Source organism: Grammomys surdaster, unplaced genomic scaffold (assembly GCF_004785775.1).
Source record: "Grammomys surdaster isolate TR1022 unplaced genomic scaffold, NIH_TR_1.0 125319, whole genome shotgun sequence".
NCBI classification, from domain to species: Eukaryota; Metazoa; Chordata; class Mammalia; order Rodentia; family Muridae; genus Grammomys; species Grammomys surdaster.
In genome coordinates, this window is record NW_021620197.1 from 235,522 (window position 1) to 252,902 (window position 17,381).

The 17,381-nt window shown below is 39.2% G+C and overlaps 1 protein-coding gene across 4 annotated transcripts in view; it reads left to right on the forward strand.

Annotated features, from left to right (window-relative positions):
- Gabra5 (gamma-aminobutyric acid type A receptor alpha5 subunit) overlaps positions 1 to 17,381 on the forward strand; it is a 95,031-nt gene that overhangs the window by 49,237 nt on the left and 28,413 nt on the right. For all 4 annotated transcript variants that reach the window (XM_028785686.1, XM_028785684.1, XM_028785687.1 and 1 more), the window contains one exon: positions 8,603 to 8,685. In XM_028785686.1, the coding sequence (XP_028641519.1) occupies positions 8,603 to 8,685 (83 nt within the window). The remainder of the gene's footprint in view (positions 1 to 8,602; positions 8,686 to 17,381) is intronic.

Genomic DNA, 17,381 nt, shown 5'->3' on the forward strand with positions numbered 1-17,381 from the left:
TTCCCTCCAGTTTTGAAAACATCCATTGTGTGTCACATACAGTATTCCTCATTTTATATTTCAGACATTTTAAAGAATACTGTACACTGGGCTTTATAATCTCCACAGGGATTTGAGCTCCAGATTTTTGAGTAGTGAAAGTTCTTTCTACCATATTGTGCTTTTGGTTGCCTGTGCTCTACACTTAAAGAAATGCAGTTTCCAAGTTGAACTTTTAGTTTGCCTTACAGAAATAAGCTCATTTGCAGGTTTTTGCCTTTCTATTTTGCAACAATTATTTACTGTTCAGGGTTCTCTTTATCCCCCCAAAATTGAGTTATTATTGTGTATTTATTTTGGAGTATATAATGCACCTAAAATTAAATGTTTCTACTCCTTCATTTATTATTAAAATGGCTTCTAGTGAATATTTTTAACAAAAGAAAGTCATTAATTGAAATAGACCCACAATGGTCTTGACTCTTTTGATTAAGCATCAGCTTTTTGAGATGATTACATTTATGCTGATTTTCCTAACATAAACAAGAATTGCTGACATCTTCTCCCCAACAGCTGAAGAGGAACAAAAATACAAATAAATGGTGTACAGCTCCATGGGCATTTTTAGCTCAGTATAATTCTGGTGGTTGGACTCATGTACATTCCAGTTATACTCAAGCATATACAATGAGTCAGTTATCCTTAGAACAACCCATGAACTCTGTAACTGAGGCTTGAAGTAAGTTGTAGGATGTGTGTGTATTCACTTCTAAAAAGAATGTAAGCTATGCTATATTAACAGCAAATGTTTGAGAGGAAAGGAGAGATCTTGAGACAAGATGTTGCTATTTAGTCCAAGGTAGCAATGACCTCCCAATCTTCCTGCCTCAACTTCTGGAGTGTTGAGATTACAGACTTGTACAAGGTATAGTACTCTTTAAAGGGTGAAATTCTACAATTGTACAAGTAAATGAAAGCATGAGTTATTGAATGTAATGTTATTGGGAGAATTTAAAATTTCGGAAAACAATTTAAAATGTTTACTTTTCACTGAATTCAGTAAGGTTCTAGTGTGTGTAAAGTAGGTTACTGTGCCTGTCACTCTTCAAGTTCTGAGCCCCTACCCTAACAGCCCTACTGGTCTTCTTCATTATGTCAAGCCCTTCTGTGAGTGTAAATAACACATAGTTAGTTCTGAATCTGGGTAATAAGAATATGATAATGGCCTACATCTGGAAGGAAATCTGTCTGCAGCTCTGTACCAGACAGAGCACAGCCACCGTGGATCTACAATAGTCACTGAATGGGCACAGTTCGTGTGCCACAAGCTGTGACATATGGGGAGTTGATCCAGCTGGCAATGACCTTCAGGCTCCAGCACACACTTCTGACTCACCAGTCTTCATATGCACTATAGTTCAATTCTGTATTGCTATTGAGGATTTGAAGACACCTGCTTTCTGCACACTATAACAACCTATAGTTACATAACAAGGAATATTTGCACAACCAGTATCCACGGAACACTGCATTGGTGATTGTTCAGGACACTTTCTTCTCCTTGAGTAAATTCTGGGACCAGGACACAGCAGGACAGACAGAGAAACACTCAGGCATTCCCATTTGACAAGCCAGAGAAAAGAAGGCACTATCTATCCCCAGTCCTTCCTAACCCTGGCCTCGGAAAAATCATCTAGAATTTGAAGCCATGCCCTTTGTTCTAAACCTTTTGGCTCTAAGCCCTACTATTTTATTCTAATTATTCTGAGGCTCTTGACAAAAGGTGTCCAATCACAACTTTGATCTTTAGCTTGTACACTCCTGGTAAGGTATATATTAATTATAGCAGAGACAAGCTGCAAAGTTTCATGTCATCAAATGTAGCTTCATTGTTAGTAATTTTCCCTCCATCTCGTTTCTACTCATGATTTAATAGGAAAAGTAGGAATTAAAGAGGCAACTTCTTCCACATGAGTACCCAATTTCATCATGGTATTCACATTCTGTGATTGCTCTAACAAGTCACTTCAAACTTAGGTACTTAACACAATACAGGGACATTCTCTTAAACTTTTAGAAGCCATGAATCAAAAAATTGTTTTTCACGGGTACAAAATGAAGATGTTGGCAGAACCATACTCCCTCTAGAGGCCCAGGTAAGCATTATCATCCTTTCTCAGAGCCGTGTCTTTTGCTTTTCTTTATTTTATTTTTTTTAAATCCTGCCTGCAATCTTCAAGCTAACAGCATAGCAACTCATCATGATCCTCCATTTTCAGCTCTGCTCTTCTGTCTGGTTTCATCTCCCACCTCTTTCTCCCAGGAATTCCTGTGATTAATTCAAGGCACACCTTGATGTTCCTTCTATCTCAAGATACCCTATTCACATCCACAAAAATCCCTTTCTTATGCACAGGAGTATTTACATGCTGTGGACATTAATGGAAGTATTTTTCAGCTTATTAAAATATGTACAAATTCTGCTTTCTTATTACTGTAGATAGCATTCAATGGAGTGTTCTACCACCACACAGCAGGATCTGTTTCCAGTAGCTCCATATTTGCTTCAGATTCTGCCCTTTGATATCTGTGTTTTTTTCTAACAGTGATCATTGACAGTTCTCCTCCTGCTTCTCACCACTTGTCATAGTTTTCTTCCAATTACATGGCCAAGGCAACTTATATAAAAGTTAATTGGGACTTACAGTTTCAAAGGATGAACCCATGACCATTATGGCATCAAGCAAGACAGGCATGGTTCTGGACCAGCAGCAGAGAGCTTACATCCAATTCACAGACATGAGGCAGAGATAGCTAACTAGAAATGGCATGAAATTTTGAAACATCAAAGCTCACCCCCAGTGACACATCTGCTCCAAAAGATCACATCTTATAATTTTTCTCAAACAGTTCTACAACAAGTATTCAAATATGAACCTATGGGAGCTATTCTCATTCAACCACCATACCATTGCACAGTTATTAGTTACTCATGGTCTTCTATCCCTGGAAACTGAGGCTTTTCCTGTCTGCCCATTGCTAAAGCTATGTCTATATTTTCAGATTTTGCTACAGTAATGCCTCTTTTCTGGATACCAAAATTTGTATTTGTTCCTTACTGACACTGCAATCAATCATCACAAATGTGTTTTCTTAAAACAACAAAATCTATTGACTTATAGTTCTGGAAGTCAGGAGCCACAGAAGTCTCATGGGGTTGTATATCAAGGTGTTGGCCAGGTGCACTGATGCTGGGAGCTCCAGAGGAGACTCTTGCCTCATCCAGTTCCTGGAAGACACCTGCATTTCTGAGTTCTTGGCCCCATTCTCACATCTGCTTCCACTTACTGTGAGACACTTGCATTTCTTTTTTTTTTCTTTTTTTTTTTTTATTGGATGATTTATTTACATTTCCTATGTTGTCCCCTTACCCCATCCCCCACCACCCCCTCGGAACCCCCAATCCCCTCGCCCCTCCTCCTTCTTCTCTGTGGATGTAACCTCTATCTACCCCCCCCACTCCCACCTCCCAACCCTCAAAATTCCCACCCCCTGGGGCATTCAGCCTTCATGAGGTCAAGGTCTCTTCTTCCACCTATGCCCAGCAGGGCCCTCCACTTTTACATATTCAGCTGAAGCCCTGGATCCCCCCCTAAGTGCTCCCAGGCTGGTGGTTTAGACCCTGGGAGCTGTGGTTGGTTGGTATTGTTGCTCTCCTCATGGTGCCGTAAATCCTTTCAGCTCTTTCAGTCTTCACTCTAACTCCTCTATTGAGAACCCCATGATCAGTTCAATGGCTAGTTGTGAGCATCTGCCTCTGAATATGTCTGACTCTTGAAGGCCTTTGAGGAGATACCCATATCAGGCTCTTATCAGCATGCACTTCCTGTCTTCCACATCAGCATCTACCTTTGGTGATTGCACATGGGATAGATACTCAGGTGGAGTGGTCTTCAGACGGCCCCTCCTTCAGTTTCTGTCCCTCACTTTGTCTCCATATTTGCTCCCTTGAGTATTTTGTTGCTCCTTCTAAGAAGGCCCGAATCACCCTCACTTGGTCTTCCTTCTTTATGGGCTTCATGTGGCCTGTGAGTTGCATCTTGGGCATTTCAAGGTTCTAGGCTAATATCCAATAATCAGTGAGTGAATACCATGTGTGTTCTTTTGACACTTGCATTTCTAGACTGGAGGCTTTATCATTCTCCTGTCTGCTTCTGTCTCTGCATCTCCTCTGAGACCCCCACTCTTTCATTTCTCCTGTAAAAAGTCATGGGATTACATTGCTCTACTTAATCAATCTAGGGCAATTTCCCCACTCTGAGCCCCTTACATTAATTGTATCTGCAAATAGTCTTTTGCCATATGAAGTGGGTAGTTCTAGGTCTGGGAAAGTTGTGCAGTTTTTTTTTTTGACGTTTACAATCCAGTATGCCTATTCTCAGCACATCTTCTGCTGTAGCATTGCCATGGAAACAAGAAAGTCTTCAATCTTTAGTCACCTTGCTGCCATTAAACTTCCTACCTCAGTCAATCCTTTTTTTTTTCCTGTCAATCCTTTTTAACCTATCATATCTATCTATGTTTTTCTGAGTATACAATCACCTATTTTCTTTCTTTACCAAATGGGAAGACTGAATTAAAGAAGTTAGGCCTTTTTATAAATATCACACAGTTAATAAAAGGTATCCTCTGGGATTTGATTGTATAGACTACTTTAAACTATTGTCTACCTTCAAGGGGACCTCTGGCCAAACTGGAAGCTCTCTAGTGAGTTTGGGATCCTAAGATCTCAGTTGTGACATGAAACCAATGAGAAACAATGATCTCCACTTGCGAAGTGCCCTTTTCCTTATTGTAAATTAAGTTGTTGTACAGACATTATGTCCTATTTGTTAATGCTTGAATTGTCTTAGCAGAATGTATAAGTAAAACAGAAATTGGACCTTTGGAAAACAAATACCATGTGCCTGTATCTTCCAGTAATTCATGAATTTCTGCCAAAATCAGAATTCTGATTCCTCTGAGCCTTACTGACTACAGTTAAAGCCATGAAGGCTTTGTATATGTGACTTGGGTAGCTCTTTTGGTCTGTGACAGTCATCCTTTTCACAAAAGGGTGTGTGCTGAATTCCATGTGGAGGTTAGTTACCTGACAGTGTACTCTGTCTAGAAGCTCAAATCAGAAGAATTCATCTATCTAGAAAAGCTGAGGCCATTTGTGCAATGTATAAAGAGAGCAGAAAAGTTAATTTATTACTAAAACTGAAGCATTTGCTCTTGAGGGATTCAGAACCGTTGATGTCTGCTAGAGGAGAGAGTCTATCACTGGTAAAGTAGTTATCCTAAGGCTTCAGAATGATTATGAGGCACTTTATACAAATAGGTATGACTAGTTACTAAGATAATAGCTGTATTATACAAGCTACTGTTGTTTATAGTTTTGCTGGAACCATTTTTACAGTCTTGTAAACATACTAGCTAAATTCTATGTAGCTATGTGTGGTCTCTGCACACATTTTCCATAGTCCTCTGCCCCTTGCTGTATTTATGTGACATTCTCACTCTCACAATATGCTAGAAGATGACTCCTGTTGAACATCTCTTGCCAGAATAATAACTGTGCTAGTACAGTGATATCCTGCAGGTAGGCAGCTCTCAGGGACAGGAATCTGCAGTGAAGCCCACAGAGGTAAGCAGGGCACTCTGGTCCTCATTTATGTGCCTGATCTTGGCCAGCGGCAGAGAAGAAATATACACCAGGGATGAACAGAGTGCCCTAGGTAGGAGTTTTGTTGCTATGGGGTTTATTTTGTCAATTGGAGATAAACCACAGAGTTACTAAGTTCTAGATCCACAGGAGCCATGTAAACAAAATCAAACCAGCACCGAGGGATGAGGAACGGGACTATAACATTCACCATGCCTGCAATTAAGCTAGAGACTCAGCTTCTAGGCAGTCTGCACACCAATTGGAAGCTAAGAGTTTGTTGGAGTCAGGACCAGTTAAGAGAGATGGTCAACGTGGATCCAACCAGAGAGAGAGGTCCTGCCATTGCCATCATCTCTAGATTTGCCCTGTTGGAAAGGGAAAAGGGGCATGAAGTTGCTCATGGCATTAAGAGGTGATAAAGAGCTGAGTCTGCTAGTTGAAGCCTTTTGTGCTGTATGGCAGAGTGGAAGCCACAGGGGCATACAACTCCCACAATCCTCTCCATTCCTATGCTCATTGTCATGTTCCTTAGTGCTGTTGCTGTGTCATAAGGCTTCTGGTTCCATTATGGAGCCTCTCTGTTCATTGTTGCTTTCCCTAATAATTTACTAAATTTACTAACAATCATAGATAGTATCTTTACGATGGCTGGATGCTATTCTCAAAGGTGGTGCTTTTTAAGTTCTTATTTTCCTAATTCTGATAAGTTAATCTCTGTTTACATTGCCATTCCACAGTCTTGAATACTATCCCTCTTTCATAGTTTGTAGCTGAAGGCATTCGTTTCAGTTAACAATCCTGTAAAATACTAAAAATTTAAAGACAGTCAGCTGGTTATGAGCTATGCTGACAGATATGCACATAATACACATTTGAGTTTTAAAGTTAGTTTTTCAAAGTCATAACTGTGAGATTTTTTGTGATGTGGGAGACAGTTCTGCTTGAATTTGTAGAAGATGCATTTTTATACCAAGGCTCAGAAGACAGTAGGTACACATATAGCAAAACCCTAAATGAAGTGTTCTAGATGATATACCAAGTGAATGAGACATATCAGAATATTTGCATATATATATGTACATATATATGTATATGATGTATATGCATTCTCTGTTCTACAAGTGTATGCATAATACCCCTTTCAATGCCATCTCTGCATGTCAACTTGAAAATGAGAACTGGTAGCATTTCTGGTCGCCCTGTACTCATGGCCCTTGGTGACTCACTCCTTCCCCAGGCACTGTCCTGAAGAACATTGTCAAAGAATTTCCTCATATTGATGTGCATGCATTTTCATCCTGCTTACTCAGAGAATTGCTGGATTGGCTATTTAGGCTGCAGTGGTCACCTGTGATTTATGTTACCAATTTAACAACAGACTAATCTGTTTTAACAAAAGGAAGTTGTAAAAGCAAAAAATGAATGTTTTTGCATTTTTATTTGCATCCTGTGAGCATGAACAGCATCTCTGCTTAATATGGCAAGCAATGGACAACAGTTAGCTATTTATTTTATGCTCTAAAAGTAGGACTACAGAAGAAGTCAAATGTTTCATATTTTTATTTCATCTTGTGTAATTAATTTAATTTTAAATAATGGAAAAGAGCAAAAGAAACAAAAAAAAACCTCATTAGTGCAATTTAGAATTTTGCCAAATTAGCAAAATCTCTGTAGAGACACAAAAGCATGTGTATTATTGTTTTGTATTGTCCAACACAATGCCAGATGCTCAGTAACATAAAGAGAAAAGAGACTTATTTAGCCCTTGTTGTGGAAGCTGAAACATTCTTGGTAATTTGTGTCACCTCTCTAATGAGGTCTTTGTGGTGATGATATAACAGTAGCTGGAGCATGTGTGGAAGAAACCCATGGTGAGATGGGAAACCAAAGGAAACCAGAAGCTAGCTTGGTATTTGTAACAACTTACTCTTGAAGGAAATATTAGAGCTCTTCAAGAATTACATCAATCCTTCTAGAGTGGTTCCTTGAGTGACTAGTCACCACCTATAGGATCTCACCTCTTAAAGGCTCTACTAACTCTACAGTACTACTCTAAAGACTTCTAGCACATAAACCTCTGGTGATCCCACTTCACCATGGATGGGCCTCAGCAACCACACACTGTGGAGCGGTACTATATCATTTTACAGAGCAGAGCCTGCAGTCACAGGGTAGGTGCTAGATGCTATAGGAGCCTCTCTATAGATGGAGGCCAGCAGCTTGAGCTCCACTCATGGCTCTGCCACTGAGTAAATCTACATTCTGGGCCTTGCTTCCATCTGGAATATGATGTAGTATCTGTGGTAGACCTCCATATGCTACTGTGGTGATGGGGGCTAATGTACCCAGAGCACTCACACAATGCCTGTTGTGGCATGAGCAACCAACCACAGCCATCAGCCTTGTGGCTGGGGAAATTCTAATATGTAAGACTAGATTTGAATTTAAAAACTAATAATCAGATTGTGCCAGAAAATTGCTATTGCAATTCAAGTTCCTTTCTGGACCATTAAGCAATGAAAAAAGCAGAGTCTGGTAAAGATTTGATTGTAAATTTACCTTACATTAATATTTTTGAATCCATTTATTTTTAATAAAATAAATGTATTTTTAGTCCTGTGAGAGACAGCATGTTAGACGATGAAGAGCAAGGGGTAGGAAGTGGCAATTCATCATTGAAAAAGCACCGTAGATGGCATTATGAGTGATAATATAGGCACACCCATCAGGCCACAGGGCTTCTGAGTGCTTTGGAGTCACACCTTTACTCTCAATGAGGCTTCCTTCAGCACAAACATGTAATTTAGTGGGAACAGTTAGCCAATTTCATAAAAACACTCATCAAATTTTTAATACAAACCTCTTTGTGGGAGGAGGCGGAGGGCCCTTTTAACCATCTCTTTTACTTTTCAGCCTGACAATATCTGCTGAGTGCCCAATGCAGCTTGAGGACTTCCCGATGGATGCCCACGCTTGTCCCCTGAAATTTGGCAGTTGTAAGTTATATTCATATGTTAAGTGCTGTGAGTGTATTCTGGGGTCAAATCCACATTCATTCAGAATTGGGCTCAATCTGCAAGTGCATGTGATGGATTACGGTTTATCTGGAGACTCTGAGTGTGTATTATCCTTCTGTATGTCATCTGTACCCCAAGAAGTGGTGCTGGGAACATCTATCAGAAACCAGGATAAGCTGGTCATGTGTGAAGACACTGAACAGTCTAGAATGTGTACCTCTGCTGTGCAAGTGTTTTCTTAGATCTTTGTTAGTAGCCTCTCTTACCAGAGTTCTCTTAACTCTCCCCTGTGTTTTTTATAAATTAGGTTATAAGCCTCCCAGTTTTGAGTACTCAGTCAGTGGATTTTTTTTACTGTAGTGCTATGCTGACTCTCTTGTAGACTCTGGTAAGTTCAGTCATCTTAGTCTATCATCTATATGGTCTCTACTCATTCAGAACACTGGAGTTGTAAGTCAGTTGTGTCTTCACACTTGACCAGCTCACCCTGATCTACGATGGATGCTCATAGTACCAGGTTTCATGGTACAGACCACATGAGGAGGAAAATGACTTGACTAACTGGTCAAATCAAAATACATTAGGTGCACACTTCTAAAATCTTATGGATATTCCTGGGTTCCACTCACTAATTTTCTAGTCCCTATATATTAAGTTGGAGCTTTACTACCTGCCTTCTTTTTTCTCTATGCTCATATGACTTGACACTCTTCATTGAATCTCTTTCTGCACCCTAGAGCCCTGCATTGGACTGTATTTCTAGGTCTCATTTTCTTTTTCATTTTGACATAAGATCTCACTAATTAGCCCAGGCTACCCTGTATGAACTTCCTCTACAGGCTGCTCTTGATCCTGTGATCATCCCACTTTAGTCATCAAAGTGGCTGGGATTACAGACCTCTGCAAGACCTCTGTTCAAGGTTTCATTTTTGAAAACAGACTGTCCTCTTTGAGATTAAGCTGGAAAGGTAGGGGTTATTCAATCTTGGATACCCTAGCACTTGTCTAAGTGCCTGAGAAGGTCATTCAGGCCTGCTAAGCTCCCAGAATCAATTCATTAACTATTCTGCCATGACTCGGACATTAGATGTACTTAAGTCACTTTTATTCTTTCTGCTTTCAAACATCTCTTTGTTCTTTGGCTTTGATAGCTTACTTCCAATGTGTTTTGGCATGAATTTCTTTGTGGTTTGAGAGTCGGGGGTTGTTTTGGTGTCCTGGGTCTTTTTGTTCATCTTTTCCACCACGTTTGGACATTTCATAGTCCTTTTTGTCATCTGAACTTTCATCATGTTGGTCTACTTGATGGTGTCTTATAAATATATTAAATGTATGTTACTCTCATTCTTTTGTGTCTGTTTTTTCAACTTTAGTGGAATAATTTCCCATGACATATCTTCAGTTTTACCAATTATTTTGTGTATTTTTTCTAGTCTGTTCTTGATTCACTTTATTTAAGTTTTGAGGTCAGGTGCTGTAGTCCTTCACTCTGCTGTTTATGTGTAGTATTCTTTTGTATGTTCTGTCTCTGTTAAAATTTTACTTTGTTCATGTGTTACTTTTATGAACATGTTTATAGTGGTTATTTTGAAGATATTGGTAGGTAAGTCATGCAGCTTCATTTCATTTGAGTCTGTTTTTATCTCATCCCATTTTTAAACATATTTAATTATTTTCTTTATTATTTCCTTATCTATCTATCTATCTATCTATCTATCATCTATCTATCTATCTATCTATCTATCTATCCATCTATCAATCTATTTATCTATATCATTCATTCATTCATTCATTCATTCATTCATTCATTTATATTGGCAAATACCTTACACATCGCATTGTTTCTGTATTTGGTTTTCTGTCACTATAACAAAATATTTGACATAACCAACTTATGAATAAAAAAAATACTTTTCAGACAAAATCTTTTCAAGGTTGTATAGTCTGGGATCACTCAAGTTTCTTTGGGTCTATAACAAGATGACATTTCCTCCTAGAATGCATGGCAGAACAAAAATATCCACATCACAAGACAGAGAGCAAAGAGAAAAAGGAAGTAGGTGGATCCTCAAATTTCTTTCAAGGGCTTCCCTTCAAAGACCTAAGTACTTCCCTTAAGTACCTCCCCAATATATCACCCCAGGGATCAGGTTTTTAGCACATAAGCCTTTGGATGACATTGAAGATCATACTGTAACTGTCTTCCAGTCTTCAAGATCTGTCCATGTTCATTAAACTTCCTGATTAGACACTCTGAACCTCATCACACTGGTCTAAGCCACCCGCATTGTTTTAAGCAACTTCAATGTGTCCTATGCTTGTTGAGTTCTCTTAGCTCTCAAAGACTATGAAGATCAAGACCTATTTCTCAAGCAGCCTTCAGAAAAAGGTGGAACATTGGAGTCTCCACCCAGCACTTTTATTCCCCAGAAGGTGATGAGGCTGCAATGGATCTTGCTGGCCATCTATGAGTTTCATCAACCTAAATCTTCAGTTATGACACTTAATGTAGCCCCTAGAGATGTCAGCATGGTTCTGACTTACCATATCCACTTTCCTGATTCTTCTTCATGTGTATGTATATGTTGTTGTTTGTACCATTTTGAACTGAGCTCCAAGGCTATAGCTGCCACCAGCTCAAGCTCCAATACTTTTCTCACTGGCCTAGTACTTGTTCCTTTGTTCTTAGCTACCTACAGCTTTCCCAATTCCTTCAGTTAACAGCACTTAATGCAAGAGGAAAGAGAAACATGTCCCTAGGGAAGCATACAGAAAGGTTTGAATGCATGCTCTTACCAGGTACATTTCAGAGGCTATGAAAATTAGAGTGAGCATATATATTTTTCCTACAATGTATAGCTACATATTTCAATATGATATTTATAATAGTTATATATTTAAATATCATATTTGTGATTTTTATATTAAAAGAGTGTGCTCTATATTTAAAATATCACACACGCACACACGTTTAAACAGAATTACTGGCTTCAATCTCTGCCTTTCCTGGCTGCAGTGTTGTGGTGAAATGGAGGTTTGGTGTGACTGTGTGCATCTATAAACATCACCTTTCTAGCTCCTGTCTGGGACTCTTCCCTGAAAGATTCTGCTCCTCCCTTTGCAGCTGTGCTGGCTCAAGTTCTTCAGCAGGACAGAGAAATCCTGCCTGACTTACAGCCTCCTCCTTCCAGGAAGCTGACACTTTTTAGTGTCAACTCTAGTCAGTATCTTTTTTATGGGCATCCAGATAATAGTTGCCTAATTTCTACCCCCTGCTGTTCCTGGAAGTAAGCCTTTCTGACCCAAAGGGTTTCATTATGGATTACTCTACACTTCCAAAAAGAGGCTTGGTTACAGAAGATAAGTAAGTTTGTATGATGAATGAAACATTAGGTGAAAGGAAATCATTTACTTTTTATTTATTTATTTATTTATTTATTTATTTATTTATTTATTTTTAAACTGTCACCTTCAAGTGCTCCAGAGCAATTACAACATTTGTTTCTTAGGGCAGTAGTGGTATAAATGACTCTCACCAGAATTTCTTGGAATCACCTGTGGGTGGCAGTGAACACCAGTGTTTGTGATGAGGGGCCGTTGAGTCTGAAGGTCCTTGCTTAGGTCATCTGAGATTATTGAGTCCCATGCCTGAAGGAACAGAAATTGGTCCCATCTCTAGAACATTAACTGTAGTTTAAATTTGTGCTGCTCTTTATATATGAAAATTATGGTTTGATTTGATCAAAAAAACACAAAACACAAAGACTATTTTTGCCACACTGTGAGGCTGCTCTGGTCACTGGCTAGATGAATTCAGGCCACTGTAATCCCAGATTTAATGGCAGTGACGTGCAGGGCAGACAGCTCAAAAGCAATTTTGGATAAAGAAAAGTATTTGACAGCCTAATTTTTTTTCGTCACTAAAATTATCTCATACTTGTCAGGCAACCAACTGCAGTGAAATTGCTTCTCACACTCAGAGATGCACACATACCTAATGGAGGCTCGTCATCCTCTCCATCATAATATGAGCCCTGCACATAAAGCAAAGCCAGCAGGAACAATAACCTACCTCAGTAGCAATTTGAGATTGTCATGTCCGATTTCTTTTAATGTCCTTGATGAGATTATCATGTCTGATTCCTTTTAATGTTCTTGATATTATGAAGATGGATTTGATTTTATTCCAGTGTTGATCATTTATTCACAGTGACTGTCAATATCACTATGCAAACCATCACATAACATGCTTAAATACAATTGACTGAGAGCTAGAAAACTCTGGAAAAATTATTTTTCCTCAGCTCATAAGCTTCACATTCAAAACACACTAATTTTTAGAGAAGAAATGCTATTCAATTAAATGTGTTTTTATTTGTCTTTTATCTTTAGATTTGCTAAAAAAAAAATAGAGCCTTCTCCAGCATGTTCACTTATACTACTTATGCATATGAGCATGCAGAAGCTAAATGTGCAAGTGTAATGAGTTTAAATTACCCAATTCAACAGTTCTTTGCTATTAGGAGACAAAAGAATGCAAATGAGTGTCTCTCTTCTGGTTTCTCTGGTTTGTGAGAGCCTAAGTGAGCTAGCCACCTATCATTGCTGCCTCTCCTCTCAGTGTTAAATTATCATACAGACAGGCTGGACTGTAAAGAAGTTACGTAAGGATAATGGCATGGCTTCCATCTACAGTATTCCAATCCACACTATTTGAAAAAAAAAGAAAGGAAGATCCTAATTTTTTACATTTTATTCTTAGAATGATGCATTCTGTATTAGCTTAAATTCTGAGATAATATCTAGAGATTGGAAAACATTTATTAAGTTACAACTAGAAACTGCTTTGGTGAGGAAATTGTTTGTACATATCATGCTATGAGCTTTCAGTGCTCCCCAAAGTATGGCTACATGAGTCTATTCTTGTTCCCAGGATACCCAGGGAACAGTGGCTCCACAGTTTGAAAAAACCTGGTAAATATGAACATCAAAGTTTATGAGGTCTAGAAACACAGGGAAGTCTTACCTGTGTGTGTGAAGTACAGATTTGTTGAGTAACAATGCAGACACAGTAGTTAATTTTGGCATTTTTATGGTCTGAATGATTGTGCCTATTCCTATTCAAATTTGAAAACTTAATTCTCAATGCACCGGAGATAGTGCTAGGAACATCTTTGGGAGATGATTATACCATGAAGATAAAGCCTTGAGGAATAGGATTACTCCCTTACTGAAGAGCTCCTTTTATCCTTTCTGCCCTATGAGGACAGGGCAAGAAAATAAGAGAAATGCTTTTGAAGAAACTAAAGTAAACACTGCTTAAAAATACTTTGTATGTGCCCTTAATTTGTTTGGGCTCTTAGATTATCACTTAGTCACATTGTTCATTAACTATAGTTATTTTTTTATGTTTATGAACAGATTAATACATTCATTCCTCACATTTCTGGAGGCTGAGAAGGCCAAGGTCCTTCTGCCATCAGAATTGGTATCTAGGAAGATCTTGCTTCAACTTTATCCAGGGCTGTCTTTTTGCTATACCTCAAAGAGTAGAAGAAACAAGAGACCTCCTTGTAGCTGTTTTATAAGAGTACAAATTCTATCTTGAGGGCTCTATCACTTAGGTTATTCAAGTGCTAATAGCTACCTCTCCAGAATGCTAATCCAGTATGAATTTTAGAGCAGTCACTGGGCATGGCAAGCTCTCCACACTGTACTGAGTGCAGTGAGAAAATTAGAGGCATGACCACAGACTTTCCTCAAGGAGCTGATTATGGACACATATTGCACACTTGACTATGTAACTTTGTGTAGTTAGAAGAGGCCACTGGGATTCACAGATGATAGAGCTATTTCATAATGGAGAAATGTTTTGAAGTGAACCTGGTAGAACCCATAGGAAAGAGACCTGAATGGGAATGAGGGCAAAATACCAGACAAGGTCGAAGAACATAAGAAGGCTACAGTGAAATATCACAGAAAGCCAGAGGCCATGTGATCTCAGTCTGAAAGTACCATCCTCCTAGAAACAGAGGAGAAAGCATTGTTGCCAGAGCCTAGAGCTAGCAAGTGGTAGATGTTAGAAAAGGGTTCAAAATCAGTTCAACCACAAGAATTAAATCTAGTGATCCACTCGATAGCATGTGACCATGGTGGACAATAACATGTATATTTCAACATTGTAAAAATTATTAACATTCTTGTCAAAAATGATAAATTACTCAATTGAATATGTCATTAATGTATAAATAGATCAAAATGATATAAATATGTTTTAAAAAGAGAAGGCTCATTTGAGGAAGTGAAGTCTAGACTACAGCTCCAATAGCAAAGGGCAATTAATATGAAATGGACAGTGATAGCAGAGTTGGTGATGTCTCTTGAGCCAAGGAAGAGTATATTATCATGACTCTTTATGAAGATGGAAAAAAGATGAAGGTGGGGGTGGGGGGACAATTGCCTGGACAAAGATAGAAGGCGACCAGATAGGACAGCATTTAGCATTTTGGAACAATAGTGTCCAGGAAGGAAACTCAAATATGTAGCATATACAAGAGGCATTGTTTAATGACTACAACATGATACAAATGAATACCAGATACTTAGAAAACAGTTTTTCGCAAGAGACTGGAAGTAACCAGAAGCAGCTTCTGTTTGGTTGGTCTGTAATGAATAGGACGTTGTATACTCAGCCATACATTATTGTCTGGCCTTCTGGCCAGAGAGAGAGAGAGAGAGAGAGAGAGAGAGAGAGAGAGAGAGAGAGAGAGAGAGAGAGCATTCTTTCTACAGACTGGGTGACAGTCCATTTCTTTTTCTCCATGTCTGGTCTGACTGAGTCTCATACAGGTGAAGAGGTGTATCACTGACTCTCCAATCATACTCTTAGCATCTTGCAAGGCCTAGAGTTCCTTCCTGTCCTAGCAGTCATGACCCTACTCTGCAGCCTAGATTGTAACAGTGAGACAGGTTAGTGGTTCACCCTCCTGCTTATCATCTTCTTACCTCTTAGCTGATTCTGGTCAGTGGGAAAAACCCACTGGACCAATCCTGCCTTCTGGGTTTGAAGCAGGGATGCTGATCATCTAGGATGACAGTGACAGACATTTAGCCTTTGCAAAATTTTCTTTTCTATATTTTGTAAATGATGTGCTGAGTGTTGTTATGAAGTCAAAGTGTCACTGGGTGAAAGAGGCCTCGGAATTAGCAATCTATCTTTGGCAAGTTACTTGTAAGGGAAAATGCCTGTAACCTTCCTGCACAGCTCTATTCATGCCTGCCAAGAAGGACAAGTGTGAGTCTTTCTGGAGCCCTAAGTTATAGCAAATGACACTCAGCAGACCTCACTGTCCATGTATTTTTAAAGCTATTTTATTAGGTTCTTATACCTCTCCCTCCCTTCCAACCCTTATTCCACACTAATCCCTTCCAATCTCCCAATTAGGAGAGAAAGAAAGTTTTATGGAAAGGGGGATGTAGACTTCTCTAGACTACTGATGATTAGGGGTGTTGAGCAACTTGGGGCCAGTCCAGTTTTCATCATTGTCATGATATCCAATTTCTTATTATCTCTTTGCTCACAGCCTCTTGATAAACCAAAACAACAGGAAGAACAAACAGCAGCCTTCTCAGAATGCCTCCCTTCCCCTCTAGGGTTTCTTGCAGTGATATCCTATCTAAAGTTTTCAAAATTCCAAACAAAAACTCTCTGCAGCTGGTAAAACCACAGCCCTTCCACTACTGTAATCTTCAACTGTGAACCAGCTTCTGATCCCATACCTGAGATTAAAATAAAAACCTATTCACATAATATAACTGGATTTAAAAAAACAAAACAAAATACCTAAAGTCCTCACTATAACTCACTGTCTACTATAATGTCCCAATGGAAATTCCAGGTCAAACCAAAAAGAATTTAGGGTTGTCTGCTAACATCCAAGCTGAAATAAACATGAGTAGCCATTTCTTCCACCCTTGACATCATCAGGAGAGCTGGACTCTGCCATGTTGAACTGACAAGCCAGACATGCTAAGTGGCCACATGCTCACTTTGCTGTTGTTACTAGTTAACTTTACCAGAAACAGGAAAAAGTCTTTTTAATGCTAACAGTTTGAAAGTAAGTACGTGCAAATTATAATGTGTTCATTCTGTGATTTAAATCACAATTACTCTTCTGCTAAACCCTTCTGGAATATTGTGGATTGCTCTGGTCCTATTTGCAGTTTGATGTTAATTCTCCTTCCCCAGGAGCAGCAGTGGAGAAGGAGTGAATCAGATACTCAGGTGACTTCTTGTGAACCTTCTCCCCATTTTAATGTGTAAAATAAAGGCTAGAGCCAGTGATTAGGCAGTGGAAGGGAAGGTGGAGCTGAAAAGTTTTAGGGAGAAGGAGGAGAGAGAAAGGAAAGAGGATGACTGAGGAGGAGGTGGAAGAAAATGGAGCAGAAGCACGTGGCCTGGGGAAGCCCCACGTTATGAGGGAGCTCATAGCTGGGGAATAGAGTAGTGTAGTGGTAGATCTGCCCAATCTAGGCACGCAGCTTGTTTTCATATTGAGTTGTGTTTTCTTTGCAAGGGCTTATTTGGGTTGGAGATTTGCTGCAACACTGGAAGGCAAGTACTGGTTTCTAATCCTATCCTACAACATCAAAGGCGAGCTTAGAGAATCATGCCC